The sequence below is a fragment of the Hyla sarda genome, chromosome 3 (assembly GCF_029499605.1).
Source record: "Hyla sarda isolate aHylSar1 chromosome 3, aHylSar1.hap1, whole genome shotgun sequence".
NCBI classification, from domain to species: Eukaryota; Metazoa; Chordata; class Amphibia; order Anura; family Hylidae; genus Hyla; species Hyla sarda.
In genome coordinates, this window is record NC_079191.1 from 65350758 (window position 1) to 65372530 (window position 21773).

General features: G+C 42.6%; 1 protein-coding gene and 1 long non-coding RNA gene across 4 annotated transcripts in view; one reads left to right on the forward strand and one right to left on the reverse strand.

Moving 5' to 3' along the window:
- The window catches only part of NT5C1B (5'-nucleotidase, cytosolic IB), a 40465-nt gene that overhangs the window by 12709 nt on the left and 5983 nt on the right, over positions 1–21773 (reverse strand). For all 3 annotated transcript variants that reach the window (XR_008890983.1, XM_056564258.1, XM_056564257.1), the window contains 2 exons: positions 6907–7036; positions 2288–2410 (listed from right to left, as the gene is read on the reverse strand). Coding sequence is in view for 2 of the 3 variants with exons in the window: in XM_056564258.1 (XP_056420233.1) it covers positions 2288–2410; positions 6907–7036 (253 nt within the window). In the remaining variant the exon portion in view is untranslated. The remainder of the gene's footprint in view (positions 1–2287; positions 2411–6906; positions 7037–21773) is intronic.
- Positions 1–21773, forward strand: part of LOC130361371 (uncharacterized) — a 41952-nt gene that overhangs the window by 10325 nt on the left and 9854 nt on the right. Inside the window, exons 2-3 of the long non-coding RNA XR_008890984.1 lie at positions 3291–3340; positions 7930–8100. This is a non-coding gene — a long non-coding RNA (uncharacterized LOC130361371). The remainder of the gene's footprint in view (positions 1–3290; positions 3341–7929; positions 8101–21773) is intronic.

Genomic DNA, 21773 nt, shown 5'->3' on the forward strand with positions numbered 1-21773 from the left:
TCCCCCATAGAGATCATTCCCAGTATGAGATTTCTTCCCCAGCCCGTGCACCTTCTCATCCTCCCCTTCAGATAACACTTATCTTCTCTGTCTTCTTTCTCCTGTGCAGACCTGCGTCCTTAGAGTACAGAGCAGGGGGGAGGTGAGGAGCTGTGTACTCAGCTGGATGAGATGAGGGGGCGTGGCTTATTCCTCTCTTGCAGACAGAGAAAAAAAAAGCTGTGACATCTTGTCCACAACAGACTCAGAACTGTGGACAACAGTAAAAGAAAATCCTCTGAACTACAGAACTTCCTGCCCAACAAACAGGAAAGGAAAAGGCACACATGCTGCCAAAATATATAACACATGTATATTGCAAAAAACAAAACTTACAAAGAAGATGCCATATAGTAAAAAAAAATTAACCACTGGAGTACCCCGTTAATTATATAGGCGTAACATCACAGAATACACACATGCGGGAAAACATTTTTCCTATTCTGACCCCTACAACTTTTTTATTTCTCCTTTATAATGGCCTGTGTGAGGGCTAATTTTTTACGCTCCAATTTGTAGTTTTTAACGGTATCATTTTTTTTCAATATGATTTTTGATTGTTTTATTTTTATTTTTTTATTTTAGCAAATTCGGGAGTTGCATTTAGTTACTAACCACGACTCGCATGCCCTGATACAGCCTGTGGCTCAGCAGCTGCCCCCAAACGAAAACTACATCTCCCAGTTGGACTATATAGTAGTATATAGTATAGGTCAGTGTTTTCCAACCAGGGGTGCCTCCAGCTGTTGCAAAACTACAACTCCCAGCATGCCCGGACAGCCAACGGCTGTCCGGGCAAGCTGGGAGTTGTAGTTTTGCAACAGCTGGAGGCACCCCTGGTTGGAAAACACGGGTACAGTTTATGGTGCAACATTCTCGGGAGTTGGAGGATTGGTAGGATAAATACCTGCCATTGCATTGCCGGAATTTTTTATATAAAAATACCGTCAGGGTCGCCAAAATACCAGCTGTGTTGGTAAAATACCAGCCAGGTGGCAACCTAACCTGTAAGCAGGGTTTCTCTACCTTATACAGTGATCCCTCAACTTACAATGGCCTCAACATACAATAGTTTCAACATACAATGGTCTTTTCTGGACCATCGTAAGTTCCAACCAGACTCAACATACGATTCTACGAACATTCAAGATCTGCGAAACATGTCAATGGCTGGTAGAACTGACCAATCAGAATGGGAATTCACTGGTAAAACCCTGTATTACTGAAGTGTATGCACTGACTGTTGTCTGATAGAGCCCCCTACAGTACAGGGAGGTATTACACGACTCCATTACTTTTTAGGACACCTCGTATACTGTACAGGACCCCGAAGAAGCTCCTGTCCTCTGCATAGACCAGTGTTTCCCAGTGTGGCCCCAGCTGTTACAAAACTACAACTCCCAGCTTGCCCGGACAGTCTTTGGCTTGGGAAACACTGACATAGACAGTGATTACAGCTCCCAGCACATCTTTCTTACTTTTACATGTAAGGATTTGGTTTATCTATACTACTTATTTTTCTTTAATCCTCACTTTTTCCTATTTTTGGATGACATTTTGGTGCCTTTAGAACCAATTACCAGGTTTCCATAGAGTTCTGGTCTCAACATACAATGGTTTCAACATACAATGGTCGTCCCAGAATCAATTAATATTGTAACTTGAGGGACCACTGTAGTTGATACAGTGAGTGAGTCTAAAATTCATACTGCGTAAAGTGCTATAAAAGGTGACGGTGCACTCAAAATTCTAGGAACGCTGCCCTTGTGACTACTGACCATGTTAGCTGCCACCCAGCTTTCCCTAAAATAGCTATGACTCAGAATGGCTGAATGGGACATTACAAGACTTCACTCAAGTCCATGGCCTCTTGCTGACCAGTCCCATACAAATGCCTCTGTTGTGTCTGTTTTCATTGATTTAGAAGAAAATGAGTGATTTAGTTGTAACCCCGGGAAAATGAGATGCAGAGATGAAATACAAGACCCAGGTCAAGTCCTGGGAGGCGAATGAATAGGAGTCTTGTGGATGACATGAAGGAGGCAGGTGTCCTGCACCTCCGGTCGTACAAGAAGCTTCATTTTAGACTTGTAGGGTCTGAGTTCATTGGAAGTGCCCCGTGACACACTGCCACTAGTGATGTGAACAGGACAGCCGGGGAAAGAACACCTTTCATTCACAGACTTTTCCAGACTGAGGCAATTTGCTTTCCTGTTTGGAAAGGGAACCAGTGGAGTGTGGACGTTACCTTCCTGAATGGCCTCTTGTACCTTCTCTGAATCTGACGATAGGTACAGGTTGGTAAGGTACGCCTTAAGGTACCCGATCGGGCTCTTCCCTCCGGTCATGCAGAATCGTTCAATGTTCAGGCCTAAGAAAGAAAGTGATATTAGCATTAGTGACGTGAGAAGACAGAAATTCACTAGTGACAATTTGTGTTGGGTGCGAATATTCGCATTTTGAATTTTTATCGCGAATATTGCAAATATATTTGCTATATATTCGAAATGACAAATATTCATTTTTTTCACATATGTGAATATTTTCAAATTCGCATATTTCGCATACTCCTTCTTTTCACTTGTGGGCCAATTAGAATGCTGCAAATACACTTGTCAGAGGTTATCAACAACATCCCTAGCAACCAATAGTAAAGTTGCCCCCCCCCCCCCTCACTGTTTTCTTCCTCGAATACGCGAATATGCGAATATTCACATATGCGAATATAACGATTATGCAAAATTTGCGAATATAGGACGAATATTCATCTATATATTCGAAAAATATCGCAAATTCGAATGTGGCCAATGACGCTCATCACTAGTGACAATGCGACTGAAAAAGGGGATCTCTGCCCCTAGGTATCTTATCACCAAAGGATAGGGGATAAGATGTCTGATCACGGGGGTCTTGCCGCTGGGGACCCCCGCAGTCTTGGCTGTAGCACCCCAGACATCCGATGCACCCCAGACAGCTAGATGACTGGCGATGCGGGGTGGAGTCTTGTGACATCACAGCCACGCCTGCTCGTGGCGTCACATTGAGGGGCGTGGCCATGACATCACGAGCTTCCGCCACTGCACCCGACACTCTAAATGAACGGGACCCCCACGATCAGATATATTATCCCCTATCCTTTGGATAATGGATACAATGTCTAGGGGCAGAGTAAACCCTTAAGTACAGTATTAATGAACAATCCGATGTGTGGCAGATATTTGAATGTTCATTATTATCGCTGTTTATTGCAGGACTGCACAAAAGTTTTCGGCAGGTATGGAAAAATTCACTCAAATACAAAGTAAGAATGCTCTCAAAAATAGAACTGTTGAAAGTTTATTTTTATCAATTAACAAAGTGAAGATATATCAAAATCAAATCAATATTTGGTGTGACCATTTTTTGCCTTCAAGACAGCATCAATTCTTCTGGGTAGACTAGGATTATAGTCAGCGCATTATAAACCAATTATACCAAATAGGTCATTGACACTAAAAATCACTGAATGACAGATCGTCACACAGGTACTCTCGAAAGATTGGTTAGATAACTTGAATATTTACTGGCTATAGGCCCAGAGTTATCTACTTCCCCTGATGAAGCTACAGATTAGAGAAACGTACGCTGGAGTACGTATGTCTCAGACAATGGGTTTTGCACATAGCAGCCACTAGAGGTTACTCCATATGATATCTATGTAACTCATTTATCATAATTGATGATTTCTTCCTTTCTTTCTCAGTGAGTTGTTGTACAATCCATTATTGTGCCATACGCTGCACTTTACTTGCACTTTTTAAAGTTTACTTTGGTAGAAATATCTGGAATATTAGAATTGCATGAATCATTTCACTATTTATGTCAACTCTAAGGTATTAGACTGCAGACATAGGGCAGCACACCTTAGAATAAATTGCAGTGGGTGCACGCAGTAATGTGGCCGGGCCCCATGCACCGGATAACAAGATAGCTAGGAAGGCTGCAGCACACCAAGATGAACGGTGAAAGAACAAGGTGTTTATTCCATCACAACAGATGCGGCGTTTCGGTCGCCCAATGCGGCCATTTTCAAGCATGCTTGAAACCGAAACATCGCATCTGTTGTGATGGAATAAACACCTTGTTCTTTCACTGTTCATCTTGGTGTGCTGCAGCCTTCCTTGCTATTATGTCAACTCCAGATAAACAATTTGTACCAACAGAAGCTTGTGCATTCTGATCACCATGTAGGATGTACATCCAACAATATGGCTGTTGTGGTGCCATTATAAGTGTTTTTGTTATATTTTATGTATCACACCTTAATAAAGATCTTTTGTATTTTCATGAAATATACTGTCAGTGTTTTTTGTTTGGTTTATATTACAGCACGTCAGGTGTTGCCTTATTGGTTGCCCTTTTGTTTTAGTGGTGAAATAAGTTCTTCCAGTAGGAAAACAAAAATTGCTGGTCCAAAGGCATATCTCTAGCTAACTAATACCGTACCCTCTACTAAAGGGTGCTGGAAACCCACCACAGTTGTCTATAATCAGTTGCCTAAGCCTTTAGGAGGAGACACTGGTTTGCGAATAAACATGACTTTCCCTCAACTTTGCTCAATTTCACTTTTGTCCAGCAGAACCCCATCGCACACATCTCAGCTGCTGCAGAACTTTCTATTGAACGGAATGGCTGAGCTTCATGTCCGTTACTCAGTGATATATAACCAGCCCCAACTCATCATTAGTGTTGAGCTGCATAGGCCATATTCGAATTTGCGATATTTTGCGAATATATGGACGAATATTCGTTATATATCCGCTAAATTCGCATATTCGTAATATTCGCAGTATATTTTCGCATATGTGAACATTTGCATATTCGAACATTTGCATATGTGAAAATGAGTATATAAAAAATTAGCATATGCGGAAATTCTAATGTGCAAAAATTTGAATATGCAAATTAGTATTAGAGCCTTATTTACATCACACAAGCTGGAAGCAGAGAGGGATGATCACTGTGATGTGTTATGTGAAAAAAATAAAAAATAAAACGAATATTCGTAATTGCGAATATGCGATATTAGCGAATAAAATTCGAATTGCGAATATTCGCGAGCAACACTACTCATCATCCAGGGTTCTGCAGCAGCTGAAATGTCCTAACAAACAAATAAATGGTTATCCTCTTCTCTTCACTCTGATCCACCAGTTTCTTGACATGAAGAATTCGGCTTAGTTGATCACCAATGACAGAAGAATGGGGGAAAACAACTTGCTGGGGGCAAATTTTTCATTTTTGCCTGAAATTTCACTTTAATGGGGTATTCCGGCCAAATACATCTTATCCCCTATCCATAGGATAGGGGATAAGATGTCTGATCGCCAGGGGCCCACTGCGGAGACCCCCAGTGATCCCCTAACGCCCCCACCCATAGACTTGCATTGAGGGGGTGGGGCGTGACATTATGAAGGGGCAGGGCTATGACATCATGAACTCCTGGCGTCAGCTCCAGCTGTCGGAACAGTTTGTTCCAAATGCTGAGCAGCGGAGTACCCCTTTAAACTCATTTGTAAATTACTTCTATTAAAAAATCTTCATCCTCGCAGTACTTATCAGCTGCTGTATGCTCCAGAGGAAGTCGAGTTGTTCTTTTCTGTTTGACCACAGTGCTCTCTGCTGACACCTTTGTCCAAGCCAGGAACTGTCCAGAGTAGGAGCAAATCCTCATAGCAAACCTCTCCTGCTTCAGAAAGTTCCTGACAGGGACAGAGGTGTCAGCAGAGAGCAGTGTGATTATACTGAAAAGAGCTACACAACTTCCCCGTGCAGTACCCGCATTCTATGCAGGGCTGCATCTCCAGTCTCGGAAACCTCTTTGTTTTTCTGGGACTGTAGACGTTACGTCATGCCCCCTCGTGGCGCCACATCACGTCACGTCTTCAGCCCCGGAAACAAAGAGGTTTCCGAGACTGGAGACGCAGCCCCGCATAGAATGCAAGTGCTGCACAGAGATTGTGGGGTGTCCCAGTGGCGGGTCCCGGCCATCATACATCTTATCCCCTATCCTATGGATAAAGGCTAAGATATATTTGGCTGGAATATCCCTTTAAGAATATTCTTGACGTTCATTACTTTCACAGAAACCCCACCTAGATTGTGTGTGCAAGTAACAATGTTTATAGTCCAACAACCAGAGATGAGAAGCTCCAATTCTTGCGCTGTAGAAAAATGATGAATCAGTTCTATCAATATGAATATATATTGAAGCTACAACTGGAAACACCAGGATTTCTATTGTTCTCACCAGGACGAGGGGCCCAGGTTTACGTTGTGTTTAACATGAAATAGCAACACTTGAGTCTGTTATTCTTCCATTCTTGACATAGGTGTCATGATGAAAGTCTTGGGCAGGACCACCCCAGGGCAGACACCATTCTTGATTAACTCCATCCACAGCTTTAGCTTCTGACCTCACATTTCTGAGCCACCTCTTCCCCCAGCTGGTCGGCAAACTTCTCTTCTCTTTTATATCTTACACGACCCACCAGCAAGGGGGAGATGTCATCATTACTCACATCCAGGGACATCTGCACTTAATCCTGTTAAGGCAACGGTATCCCCAGAGGTTTAAAATGGGGAGGGAATGTTTTTCATTGGAGATAGGGAGCGTGTAAAAGGAGATCCGCCATTCAGCTTCAGCTCCAATGTGACAAGTTAAGTCTACTGTTCTGGAATGGAGCATACAATGAAAGCTGCGAGATCTATGGTGTCATCCATACACTGACATAGGCAAATAAACATATGTACATTAAAGGAGGCGTCCGACATGATCTCCACCATGGAAGCCAACCTGATCTCAAAAGAGATATTTATACTACTTACCATAGTGATTGATACTGTTTATGAGTCGGACACCGACCTGGGCATGGTTATTGGTCATCAGGACAATATCAAAGAGCTCTTCACTTTCTGGATAAAGCAACCTCAAGTGCTTGTTAACCTCTTCCACGGCCTGTAGAAGAGGAAGACAAATATATAAGGGTTATGAGATGACATGAAACCAGCAGCGGGACTTCATCATGAATACATATGGGACCAGTCCTATTTAAAGGGGTACTCCAGTGGAAAACAATTGTTTTTAAATCATCTAATTCCAGAAAGTTAAAGGGGCACTCCGCTGCTCAGCGTTTGGAACAAACTGTTCCGAACACTGGAGCCGACGCTGGGAGCTCGTGAAGTCATAGACCCCGCCACCCTCATGATGTCACGCCCCGCCCCATCAATGCAAGTCTATGGGAGGGGGCGTGACGGCCGTCACGCCCCCACCCATAGACTTGCATTGAGGGGGCGGGGCGTGACATTATGAAGGGGCAGGGCTATGACATCATGAACTCCTGGCGTCAGCTCCAGCTTTCGGAACAGTTTGTTCCAAATGCTGAGCAGCGGAGTACCCCTTTAAACACATTTGTAAATGACTTCTATTAAAAAATCTTCATCCTTGCAGCTGCTGTATGCTCCAGAGGAAGTCGAGTTGTTCTTTTCTGTTTGACCACAGTGCTCTCTGCTGACACCTCTGTCCATGCCAGGAACTGTCCAGAGTAGGAGCAAATCCCCATAGCAAACCTCTCCTGCTTCGGAAAGTTCCTGACAGGGACAGAGGTGTCAGCAGAGAGCAGTGTGATTATACTGAAAAGAGCTACACAACTTCCTCTGTAGATTTATTTAATAGAAGTCATTTACAAATCTGTTTAACCTTCTGGCACAATTTGATTTGAAAAAGAAAAATGTTTTCCACCGGAGTACCCCTTTACCATACCGCAGTTTATCCAACCACTGAAATCCGCAATGATCAGCTATAATCTGACACAGTAGTTAATGTTCAAATTCGCTTCTGCCCCACTACAGGAGAAATGAAGCACGGTGGCTCGGTGGTTAGCAGAGCAGCGGTGGGGACCAAGGGACAGAGGCCTTTGGCTGTCCGGGCATGCTGGGAGTTGTAGATTGGCAACAGCTGGAGGCGCACTGTTTGGAAAACACTGCCTGGACAGTTTACCCTAAGCTCTGCTCCAGCTAATGGTAAAGTGATTTTTTACTCTTTTAAGCGCTGAGCTTCCTTATATTACAGACTAACCTAAGGAGAACTATAGTTACCAACCAATAATTAGCGTATGATCTATACAAATCAGTACAGCTAGTACAATTACACATAATCACATAATCTGAAGGGTGTGGCTGGTGCTACACAGTAGCTATTACTGATACCAATGCTTGCAAAAAAAAATATATATATATATATACATATATATATATATATATATATATATATATATATATATATATTACTTTTGTTATCTTTCTGTAGAATTTGTTTTTGGAAAAAGCTAGGTAACAGAGCTAAAGAATTTAAATCATTACTGTCAGTTTCAAAGAACTTTTTACATGTTGTACATCTTGGCAGAACACTTGCCTTTCTAATATACTTGATAAAAAATGGTATCTCCTTTTTATAGAAATTATGGCTAATTAAAAAGGCCACTAGGGGCCCCCATACCATGCGGAACATAATCCTGTCCCGCCGCAGTATTATCTTTGACTCGGCTGAAGAACAGGCTGGGACAACGTCCAGGAAGTGAGGGTGGGACTAGCACTTCTCTGTGCCTACTCCTGTCCTGTCAGACTTCAGCATAAAACAAAGAGGAGTGGGTAGCAGAGCAGTCTGCAGTGATTGGCTGGAGAGACCCAGCACACCAGACTCAGGGAGGAAGTAAATGCATGGCGAGAGAGGGCGGGCTTAGTGCTTGCCTCAGACAGCCCCCTTCCTGGGCAGTGGATGTCAGAATGAGTAAGCAGCAGAACAGAGGGATTTTAGAGCCAAATACAGAAGCTAGAAACATAAAAAAACACATGTAAAGCATCTGCATGACCTAATGAGTAACATATATAAGCATTATTTTTTTCTGTGATATGAAAGGTATACTTTAAAGGAGTACTCCGGTGGAAAACATTTTTTTTTTAAATCAACAGGTGTCAGAAGATAAAACAGATTTGTAAATTACTTCCATTTAAAAATCTTAATCCTTCCAGTACTTATCAGCTGCTGCATGCTCCAGAGGAAGTTCTTTTCTTTTTAAATTTCCTTTCTGTCTGACCACAGTACTCAATGCTGACACCTCTGTCCATGTCAGGAACTGTCCAGAATAGGAGAGGTTTGCTATGGGGAACTGCTTCTACTCTGTACAGTTCCTGACATGGACAGACATGTCAGCAGAGAGCACTGTGGTCAGACTGGAAAGAACTACACAACTTCCTCTGTAGTCTACAGCTGCTGATATGTGTTGGAATATGTTTTTTTAAAGGGTACCTTTCATCAAAAATGTTTTTGATATATTATAGATTAATGTATGCAGAATAACTTTCCAATTGCATTTTATTAAAAATATTATTCTTTTTATTTAATTTTCCACTTCGAAAAAATAACCACAAGAGGTCTCCCTACCAGTCCTGGCCACAAGTCCTTTTTATGGATTTTAGACTCATGCTGGAGTCCTAAATCTCAGACTAAAGCTCAGCACTGCTCCCTGCCTGTCAATCAGACAGGCAGGAGCCAGCACTGTGCTCATAGCACAGCAGGGCATAGTTCTGACTCTGCCTTACTGCAGGCCCTCATTCATTTTACTATCTGAGCTCCGATCTTTCTTCTCTCTGCACATGCAGTTGTAAACAGAGTGGAGAAGATTCAGAGCTGCCAGCTGAGCTTGTCCGTGTCCCGGCTGCAGTCTGAGATTTTTGACTCCAGTATGAGTCTGAAATCTATAAAAAGGGCTTGCGGCCAGGACTGGTGGAAGTGGAAAATTACTTGGAAAATTAAAAAGAAAGAAGCACCCTTTTAAATAGAAGTAATTTACAAATCTGTTTCTTGCACCAGTCCCACTGGACTACCCCTTTAAAGGTTCTTTTTTTTTTTTTTTTCACAATGCGAGTTTATTAATTTTTCAAAAACAAACAAGAAACATTAACAGTAATTGCAAGCTTTGCCAATGGGGAGCAATATTTGCAACAGGGATGTCATTAATATACGGCATGACAGGAACATAGGCAGGGAGTACTCAGCAGGTATAACTGTTCACTCCAGGGTTTCAATTGAGCATCGAGGTCACTTGCAGTAAGTTCGGAAAAGAGATAGGAGATGGACAACCCTGCGTGGGGAGTAGGTTCTTTTTTTTATTTGGATCTTGTTGAGGAGGGTTCCCTGCTCTACAAAAAAGCAGATTTTACCCTTGAGGACTGAAGTTTACCATGTTTTACTTATCTACTGTAGATGATCCTGTAAGAGAAAGTTTTATTGCCTTTAACTCCCATTAACAAAATAGGGTGAGCAAATAAAGCCTGTCTGCTATCTTATCTATTGCTGCAGGTCGGGGCTTGCCGCAAGGTGTGATCTACCACTGAAATATGTTTGCAAAGTTCTGAACAAACAAGAAGCAGGTTTACTCTACTTAATCAGTCATCAGGGGGAGATAAGTAGTAAAACAACCTAAAATCCCCAATTCGTAAAACTCGATTCTCCTAAACGTTCCGTTTTAGGAGTAAATCCTGTCTAATTTGTAAGGATTAAAATAAAGTAAAAGCAGGAGGCTAATAAATCTGAGCACAGAGTTATCCAACCTGTTTTTTTTGACAGTTTGTCACTTCAGAAATTCCTCCTGCATTTTATTTCCACCCATATATAAATTCAACCTATGAAAAATAAACTTTTACATCTTAATTTTTAGGCTTAGATGGTCATTTACTTCCACCCATCCTTGTCATGTCATGGAAGTCCAGGAAGCTGAGATACAGGGGACTGTCTAAGGGTACGTTCAGACGAGCGGATTTACATCGCGTATTTCGCTGCGGATCCACCGCTGAAGGACCTCCATATGCTGCCTTTACATGTGCCTGTTTGGAGCGGCAATACGCAGCTATGAGCAGACACACTGCAATGTGCGAGTTGCCTTGCGCATGTGCAGAATACTTGCACATCGCGGCAGCTCTCTAACTAGCTCATAGAGCAGGGGGAGCGCCCGCCATGTGTGCGAGTGCACCATGCATGCGCGACGACGCGCACATCACTCCAGTGGGTCTACATGTTATGGCGTATTGCCTCTCCGAGCAGGCACATGTAAAGGCAGCATACAGAGGTCCTTCAGCAGCGGATCCGCAGCATAAAATACGCTGTAAATCCGCTACCCTAAGGCAGTGTTTCCCAACCAGGGTGCCTCCAGATGTTGCTGTGGTGATCTTGTGGGGATGTAGGGTAGGAAGGGTGTAGCTGTGCAGTGATGAAAGGATGTTGGATTAACCCTTAACTGTCGTGACGCCAGGGTGCGGGTTCTTCCTCTTTATATATATATATATATATATATATCCTACCGCCACCCTTCTCAGGAACGATAGGGAGGAATAAAGGATTTAATAAACTGGGCAAAGCTTTACTGCAACTTTTATGCAGGTTAACAGTAGTAACAGTCTTTACAGAGGACCGGACTTTAGGTTTCTCACAGTGGGTTGGGACCTTGTAGGGAATAAGCTCTGAGGCTTGCTTGACGCTGTTCCACTGAATTTAGGGTTTGGTTTCAGGTTCAGTAGTCACGTAGATTTAGGATGGAGTTTAGTTGAACTCACGGTTGTGTATTTGCTGAAGTTAGCAGGCTTCAGGCCTAGATTTGTCTTGCAGGTATACACAGAACTCCTCTCTCTCTCTGCTAGTCCGGAACCCAAGAGAGCGATGATTGGGTAACAGCGCCCTTATATGGCAAGGGGGCAGGCTCATAGCTTATTGGTTCCACCAACTGTCAGTCCTTTCACAAAGCATTGTGGTACTTCATGTGACCCACTCACGTGACCTGGAAGTTCCTTAAAGGGGTACTCCAGCGCTTAGACATCTTATCCCCTATGCAAAGGATAGGGGATAAGATGTCTGATCGCAGGGGTCCTGCCGCTGGGGACCCCCTTGATCTTGCACGCAGCACCCCAGTTAAAATCAGTCCCCGATGCATGTTCGCTCTGGGTCTGATTACCGGCGACCACAGGGCCGGTGACGTGTGACATCACGCCTCACTCCTCCGCCCCGTGTGACATCACGCCCCCTCCCATAAGCTTGCATTGAGGGGCGGAGCATGACGTGACACGGGGGCAGATGCATGCTCCGGGGACTGATTTTAACTGGGGTGCGGCGTGCAAGATCACGGGGGTCCCCAGCGGCGGGACCCCTGCGAACAGGCATCTTATTCCCTACCCTTTGGATAGGGGATAAGATGTCTAAGCGCCGGAGTACCCCTTTAAGCTTAACCTAACAGTAGGCTTAGTAATCATGTGACCTAAGGTCCTGGAAGTACTATACGTATATATATATTATATATTATATATATATATATATATATATATATATATATATACACAAGTTACATACATCAAACACATAAAATGAAAGAAGGAAGAGGCGACAAGGGGTTATCCCACTAAGAGGATCCTACCGGTACGCAGGAACTTTGACTTTGGGGACTTAGCACAAATGGTACGGTACGACGTACGGTACCGGGACACCACATTGCAAATATTAAAGTGGTACTCCGGTGGAATTATTTTTTTTAAATCAACTGGTGCTAGAAAGTTATAGAGATTTGTGAATTACTTCTACTTAAAAATCTTAATCCTTCCAGTACTTATCAGCTGCATTATGCTCCAGAGGAAGTTCTTTTCTTTTTGAATTCCCTTTCTGTCTGACCACACTGCTCTCTGCTGACACCTCTGTCCATGTTAGGAACTGTCCAGAGCAGGAGTTATTTGCTATGGGGATTTGATCCTGCTCTGAACAGTTCCTGACGTGGACAGAGGTGTCAGCAGAGAGCACTGTGGACAGACAGAAAGGAAATTCAAAAAGAAAAAAACTTCCTCTGTAGTATACAGCAGCTGATAAGTACTGAAAGGATTAAGATTTTTATATAGAAGTCATTTACATATAAGTTTAACTTTCTGGCACCAGTTGATTTGAAAAATAAAAAATAAATATATGTTTTTCTCCGGAGTACCCCTTTAACACTATATGCAATATGTACCTATATGGAAAGGTAGAGGTTGTATTTAACTGTACGTGTACAGCCAAGGTGTTTGGACTAGTATGTATGATCATAAATGTGCTCAAATATAATGTTTTAAGGTAGAGGTGAGGCAGATTACAGACAGGCCCTGACACTCATCTGCAAGGATTTCACCTTGTTTATACAGCAGCTCCTGACACAGTAGATGGGAAACCCCATAAATTCTGACTTTATAAATCTTTTCTTTATCCTTTTTAATCTCCGGATTAAAACCATCCATCATTTGTAGATTTTACAAGACGTAAAATTGGAGTTTGCAATGGGACATTATTATATTTGTGGTGTAAACAGAAGCATTGTCTATAGATGTCCAACCTGTCAACATCATCTGGAAGAAACACAAAAAGTTGCCAGGGGGGGAGACATGTTTCCAATGACTGTAGTAACTGAACATGTAGGCCGTGACCGGGTGGTGGAGATTGAGGAATATTTGTCATTCTAATGACAATAATCTGACCAACTCTAGGCCATTAAAGGGGTACTCCGCTGCTCAGCGTTTGGAACAAACTGTTCCGAATGCTGGAGCCGGTGCCGGGAGCTTGTGATGTCACGCCCCGTCCCCTCAATGCAAGTCTATGGGAGGGGGCGTGACAGCTGTCACGCCCCCTCCCATAGACTTGAATTGAGGGGGTGGGGTGTGACATAATGAGGGGGCGGGGCTATGACATCACAAGCTCCCGGTGCTGACTCCAGTGTTCGGAACAGTGTGTTACAAATGCTGAGCAGCGGAGTACCCCTTTAACATGTCCACATGTCTGGTTTCTAAAACCCATGGGGAATAGCAAATATTAATTGAAGAACTTGTATTTGGCCAATGTGGGCCTCCAGATGTTGCAAAACTTCAAGGAAGGGCGCACTAGTAGCCGTGAACACATGGGGTTGTCCTGTATGTGGTGCTAGTACTGGCAGCCGCACCAATTTCGGGGGGGGGGGGTGATTTGTAGTAGCCAGGATGTTCGGGGTACTCCTGTTTGCGGCGGCCACACTAATTTTCTGGCAGTTGGAGGGGTGGGGAGGGGGTGGGATACAGTCAACTGTGAGTGGTGGAGGAGCAACACTGTCACCCCCTTGTTGGCCTAGTGCTAGATACACCACTAGTTGGAAATTACCAATTTGGCCATGGATTTTCGAGTATGCAAAGTAGCTCTGCTCCAGAGGGAAACCGCTTGCTCCTCACTGCCGCCTATTACAGCTAGAATCCCTTCAAATCTATTTACATCCTTTTAAGAGCTTTGAAACATGACTGGGGGTTATATGCCAAGCCAGAATCTCTCCAATAAGGGGGAGTTGGCCATCTGTAAAAAGCTGTTTTGGGGTTATTGCCCCTTGTAAGTACAGAGCAGGATGCTGGCTAGCTAGGTGAGTGGTCGCTGCGTCCCGAATAGCTGAGAGGACAGTGGTAGGTGTCTTACCTTGTTCCCGGTTTTCTGATCAGCGTTTGATTGCTCCAAGCCTGAAATCCAGGCTTGAGAAATCAAGCGCAGAAAACAATGATCAATGCATTTCTAATCCATTGAACAGTGCCTGAACTATGAAAGGTCCGAACCATAAAAATATATTCTTGATTAAACTGCACGGTCAATGGCGTATGTGCAAAAAAATTCCAAAGATCAAAATAGCGATCAAAACAGAAATGGTACCAATAAAAAATTCAGATCACGGCACAAAAAATTTGCCCTCATACCACCCCGTTCATGAAAAAATAAAAAATGTATAGGGGTCAGTAGATGTCAATTTTAAATGTATAAATTTTCCTGCATGTAGTTATGATTTTTTCCAGAAGTAAGATAAAATCAAACCTATATAAGTAGGGTATCATTTTAATCGTATGGACCTACAGAATAAAGAGAAGGTGTCATTTTTACCGAAAAAGCCCCTAAAATTTACAAAATGGCGTCTTTTCTTCAATTTTGTCGCACAATGATTTTTTTTCCCGTTTCGCTGTAGATATTTGGGTAAAATGACTGGCGTCATTACAAAGTAGAATTGGTGGTGCAAAAGAAAAGCCATAATATGGATTTTTAGGTGTAAAATTAAATGGGTTATGATTTTTTAAATGTAAGGAGGAAAAAACGAAAGTGCAAAAACATGGGCCAAATGGTTCTTATCCGCTGACACATTCTATGTTTCTATTTACACGACATTTATAAAACTACATACAACAATTGGTGGCCTCAAGGACTCACATGCCTCTCAACCAGTCTCCTGCTGTGTACTGACTATGAGAAGAAACAACTGATTACACGTGTATGACATTCCCTTCTTGGTGAGATTCTGGTGTGACATAATCCCCAGTCATGTTTTATGGCATTTTAGGGTCGAATATTGAGTTGAAGGGATGTGATCTCTGATAGGTGGCAGTGGAGAGAACACCTTTTTACCTCTATGAGAGCTACTTTGTAAATGTTTTTCCCCATGGAGCATTTTAGGGCTTATAAGACTCCATAGGCCAGTTTACTGGTTTCCTCATGAAGATATACAGTACTTCTCCCTCAGTCCTGCAATGGATTTTTCAAAGCTTTGTAAGATGTAGTAGAACATGCTTAAAGGGGTACTCCAGTGGAAAACATTTTTTTTTTTTAAATCAACTGGTGCCAGAAAGTAAAACAGATTTGTAAATTACTTCTATTTAAAAATATTAATCCTTCCAGTACTTATCAGCTGCTGTATGTGCCAGATGTGTTCTTTTCTTTTTGAATTTATTTTTTGTCTGACCACAGTGCTCTCTGCTGACACCTCTGTCCATATCAGGAACTGTCCAGAGCAGGAACAAATCCCCATAGCAAACCTATCCCGCTCTGGACAGTTCCTGACATGGACAGAGGTGTCAGCAGAGAGCACTGTGGTCAGACAGAAAATATATTCAAAAAGAAAATAACTTCCTGTGGAACATACAGCAGCTGTTAAGTACTTGAATGATTAAGATTTTTTTAATAGAAGTGATTTATAAACCTGTTTTACTTTCTGGCACCAATTGATTAAAAAAACAAAAAATGTTTTCCACCTGAGTACCCTTTAAAGGGTAGCTCCCACCATCCTATTTTTTTCTTTTTTTGCTAGCCTGTCCCCCCCCCCCCCCCCCCCGCTACGGCACTAGCCTGTTCCCTCCTCCACCCCCTCCCCGCCCCGCATACCCCGTTCCCTCATTACACTTGCAGTTACTGCAGAGTCCGGCAGCGGGTGTGCAGGGACAGCGGCGGCAACGAGGCGGCGGCAGCGATGTTCGGGAGGAGTGGCCTCCCAGCCAGTGGCCGGGGAGCCAATGCGCTCGCTCCCGCCTGTCTGATTGACAGGCAGGGAGCGAGTGCAGCCTAACTGAAAAAGGACTGATTGCCACTCCAAAATCAGTCCTTTTTCAGTGGCCGGTTTTTAAATGTAAATTAAACATTTTTAATGAAAAAAAAATAATAATAAAACTATATTAGAGATATGTTGTAGTACATAAGTACTACAACATATCAAAAAATAAAGTTGGTGACAGTGCCCATTTAAATCTTTTTAAGGCTTTTATTTTCTGATTTAGAATGTCCTTTTTCTTAAATACTCTTGTTAGTAGATATGTGTCCCCTATTCAGTAACCTATTAGTGGTGTGAACGATTTTACAAAGAGTATCTTGTATTTTTGACGACCCATTGATCAATAAGAAATAATAATGTAATAATTTTTTTCCCCTGTGGTGGCGCTACAGCAGATGTGAAAAATTATTCTTGCTGGGGGTCACAGCTTTTTATTGACCCTTCTAATATTTAGTATTTATGAAGGTTGATAAACCCTTAAGGGTGCGTTCCCACAGGGCGTATACGCTGCATATTCCTTGCTCACTATACACACAGGGCTTTCCGGCGGCAGCCCTATGTGTATAGTGAGTTTTGGAGGCGGGGCAGTGTGCCAGCGTGACTGTGACGTGCGGCTCCGCCTCCAAAACTCACTATACACATTAAGATGCCGCCAGAAAGCCCTGTGTGTATAGTGAGCAAGGAATACGCAGCGTATTTCCTGCTGCTGCCATAAATTTTGCGCAGCATCAAATACGCTGCGTATACGCCCTGTGGGAACGCACCCTTAATGGTATGGTCACACGTGCCGTATTTTACTGCATATTTTCTGCAGCTGATTTTGCTAACCATTGACTTTATTGGGTAGGAAAATATGCAGCAGCAAAATGTGGGCCAAATGAGTGTCCCCTCACTCTACCACCTGATTTACAGATTTGGCATTGCGAGACACAACCGTATGCTGGCAGTCGGGTGACCGAAGCAGCTGGTTTCGTGGCATATTCATATTTATCTGTTGGGTGTCAGTGGGTGGCTTGACAATCTAATCCCCCAGCATGGATTTGCACATGTATAAACCGGAGATCAGACAGGAGAGTAACTTTGAAGAGACATTGTAGGGTTGGTGGGTACCTGTCATGATCTTGTTAAATTTTATAATTCTCCCAGTTCACTGCCCCCATCATTATAAACCACCCCCTGCCTTTATTTTTTATTATTTTTTAGTTTTCTAGCTTGATATTGCTCTGTATTTTCTGCTCAGTCTTAGTCAGATTCACAGACTGGGAAGGGGCGTTCCCCAGCAGGTGTGATATCATCTGAAGCCATACAGGGGAGAACTTCCTCCCACACTCTGCTGCACACAGCCCAGGGCAGTTCAGTGTGAGACAAGTTATGATTGGCTAAGGCTGCACACACACGCCTCAGCACTCCAGACTGCATTTCCTGATTTTGGACTTCAGTCGGGCCACTGTACTAAGTCTGTGCAAGAGACAAGGGGAAATGTGTTCTGGATAAGTACAGAGACACCTAGTGGCACCTTTTTTTTAAACACAAATAAAACATAGAAAACTTCATTTTTTTTTTTTAAAACAAAGTACATTAGAAAGATTTTTTATTTACCATAAGAAGTGCAATAGCAAAATTTTGTTTTAATGACAGTGCCCATTTAAGAGCCCTGATTACCTTGTATTCACTTAATCTATGTATTTGCACACCTATGTACGCTTTGCTTAGCAGTTTTGTTTTACACTTTTCCAAATTTTTATAATGCTACTTTTTTTCTTTCTATTTTTACAAGCAACCTGACAGAAACTAACTATTTGGGAGCTTACACATGTTTAACCCCTTAAGGACTCAGGGTTTTTCCGTTTTTGCACTTTCGTTTTTTCCTCCTTACCTTTTAAAAATCATAACCCTTTCAATTTTCCACCTAAAAATCCATATTATGGCTTATTTTTTGCGTCGCCAATTCTACTTTGCAGTGACATTAGTCATTTTACCCAAAAATGCACAGCGAAACGGAAAAAAAAATCATTGTGCGACAAAATCGAAAAAAACCCGCCATTTTGTAACTTTTGGGGGCTTTGGTTTCTACGCAGTGCATATTTCGGTAAAAATTACACCTTATCATTATTCTGTAGGTCCATACGGTTAAAATGATACCCTACTTATATAGGTTTGATTTTGTCGCACTTCTGGAAAAAATCATAACTACATGCAGGAAAATTTATACGTTTAAAAATGTCATCTTCTGACCCCTATAACTTTTTTATTTTTCCACGTATGGGGTGGTATGACGACTCATTTTTTGCGCCGTGATCTGAAGTTTTTATCGGTATGATTTTTGTTTTGATCGGACTTTTTGATCACTTTTTATTCATTTTTTAATGATATAAAAAGTGACCAAAATACGCTTTTTTGGAATTTGTTATTTTTTTGCGCGTACGCCATTGACCGTACGGCTTAATTAATGATATATTTTTATAGTTCGGACATTTACGCACGCGGCGATACCACATATGTTTATTTTTTATTTTTTTTACACTGTTTTATTTTTTTTTATGGGAAAAGGGGGGTGATTCAAACTTTTATTAGGGAAGGGGTTAAATGACCTTTATTAACACTTTTTTTTTACATTTATTTTGCAGTGTTATAGGTCCCATAGGGACCTATAACACTGCACACACTGATCTCCTATGCTGATCACTGGCGTGCATTAACACGCCTGTGATCAGCATTATCGGCGCTTGACTGCTCCTGCCTGGATCTCAGGCACGGAGCAGTCATTCGTCGATCGGACACCGGGGAGGCAGGTAAGAGCCCTCCCGGTGTCCGATCAGCTGTTCGGGACGCCGCGATTTCACCGCGGCGGTCCCGAACAGCCCGACTGAGCAGCCGGGTCACTTTCACTTTCACTTTAGAAGCGGCGGTCAGCTTTGACCGCCGCTTCTAAAGGGTTAATACCGCACATCGCCGCGATCGGCGATGTGTGGTATTAGCCGCGGGTCCCGGCCGTTGATTAGCGCCGGGACCGACGCGATATGATGCGGGATCGCGGCGCGATCCCGCTTCATATCGCGGGAGCCGGCGCAGGACGTAAATATACGTCCTGCGTCGTTAAGGGGTTAAAGGGGTATTCCAGGCAAAAACTTTTTTTTATATATATCAACTGGCTCCGGAAAGTTAAACAGATTTGTAAATTACTTCTATTAAAAAATCTTAATCCTTCCAATAGTTATTAGCTTCTGAAGTTTTCTGTCTAACTGCTCAATGATGATGTCACGTCCCGGGAGCTGTGCATGATGGGAGAATATCCCTTGCATGATGGGAGAATATCCCCATAAGAGCTGGACTCCTCTCGGGACGTGAGTCATCACAAAGCTGTTAGACAGAAAACAGCAACTCAACTTCAGAAGCTAATAACTATTGGAAGTATTAAGATTTTTTAATAGAAGTAATTTACAAATCTGTTTAACTTTCCGGAGCCAGTTGATATATAAAAAAAAGTTTTTGCCTGGAATACCCCTTTAATGATAAGGACATGGTTAGGAGGGGGGGTGACATTGTTCTGCTGATATGCTTGTTTATGGTATTGTATTGCCTGAAGCATGGCATGAATACTGACAGCCACACTGCCATAAAGGGATGGGAGGACTGAGGTAGGGCCATGAAAATGAGTAATAAATTACTCATCACTGAATGTAACCAAACCTCCTCAGCCACTGTTATAGAAAAATTTCTAAAGTGGGAGGGTGGTAAAAATAAACAAACAAACAAAAAAAAGCTTACTCAGCCCCCTGGTTCTTGTGATACATTATTCCCACACCTGACCGGCTTTGGTTAGCTCTGGCTGAGCAGGAAGAATTAAGAAGTAGAGATGAGTGGCAGGGACCGAAAACTGTCAGCGGCAGAGGACCAGGGCAATTGAGTATGTTTTTTTTTTTATTTTTTTTTTTTTTTCTAGGGCTGTTAAATGACTTTAAGAACACGAGGATACTAAGGGGTCATTGATGATCTCCTTTGATATTGGGGGGAGGAGGGGGGTGTACCTGTGCTGGACTTTCCTTTTTGAAAGGAGGTCATTGTGGGTGGGGAATAGGATGAATGGTCATGAAAAGAATATGGATGGGCAACAATCAAATAGTATTAAAATTCCAGCACCTTAAAGGGGTACTCTGGACAGTGCTCTCTGCTGCCACCTTTGTCCATGTCAGGAACTGTCCAGAGCAAGAACAAATCCCCATAGTGAACCTCTCCTGCTCTGGCCGGTGTGGCCCTGGGCAAATTTAAAATGGGGCCCTTGGTAGGTGGGAAGGGAAGGGGGTGGGGATAAATGGAGGGGAGGGGATTAAGGGGGGAAAAGGAGGGGGAAAATTGTTCACAATGTTGAAGTTCATGTGTTGGTGTTGATTTTGGTGTTGGGATAATTGTTGGGATATTAAAGGGGTATTCCAGGAAAAAACTTTTTTTTAATATATCAACTGGCTCCAGAAAGTTAAACAGATTTGTAAATTACTTCTATTAAAAAATCTTAATCCTTTAAATAATTATCAGCTGCTGAAGTTAAGTTGTTGTTTTCTGTCTGGCAACAGTGCTCTCTGCTGACATCTCTGCTTGTCTTGGGAACTGCACAGAGTAGAAGAGGTTTGCTATGGGGATTTGCTTCTAAACTGGGCGGTTACCGAGACAGGTGTCATCAGAGAGCACTTAGACAGAAAAGAACAGCTCAACTTCATCAGCTCATAAGTACTGAAAGGATTACTTTTTTTTTTATAGAAGTAATTTACAAATCTCTTTAACTTTCTGGAGCCAGTTGATATGTAAAAAAAAAAAAGTTTTTTTCCTGGATAGCCCCTTTAATAAAAAGTATTTAAAAAAAATAAAAAAAGGGGTCGCCTGGATTGGGAGTTGTAGTTTTGCAACAGTTGGAGGCATCCTGGTAGAGAAACAGCGCTTTATATGATGCAGAGATTGTATTCATACCTGGGCCCTGGAGCTTAAGGGACCTCCCAAAGATCCTTTTGACCTATATGGGAACCAGTGCCATAAATGATGTGTGATATTCAGAGTCGGGCATATTAGGATGAATTCACACTATGAACTTTCCAACTGGAAAAATTCTGATCTGAAATTTCCAATTCCGGACTCTGCTAAATGAACATGTGTAATGGTGACAGCGCAGGACGGCACACTGCTAAGGATATTGGGGCTGCAGAATGTCTCCGGGCAGAGATTCTGTAGTGTGAATTTGTTACACTTCTGGTGGTTAGACAAAATAAACCAATTTGGGCACTACCCATGGCTGACATTATTGCAATTAATACTAGCTGCATC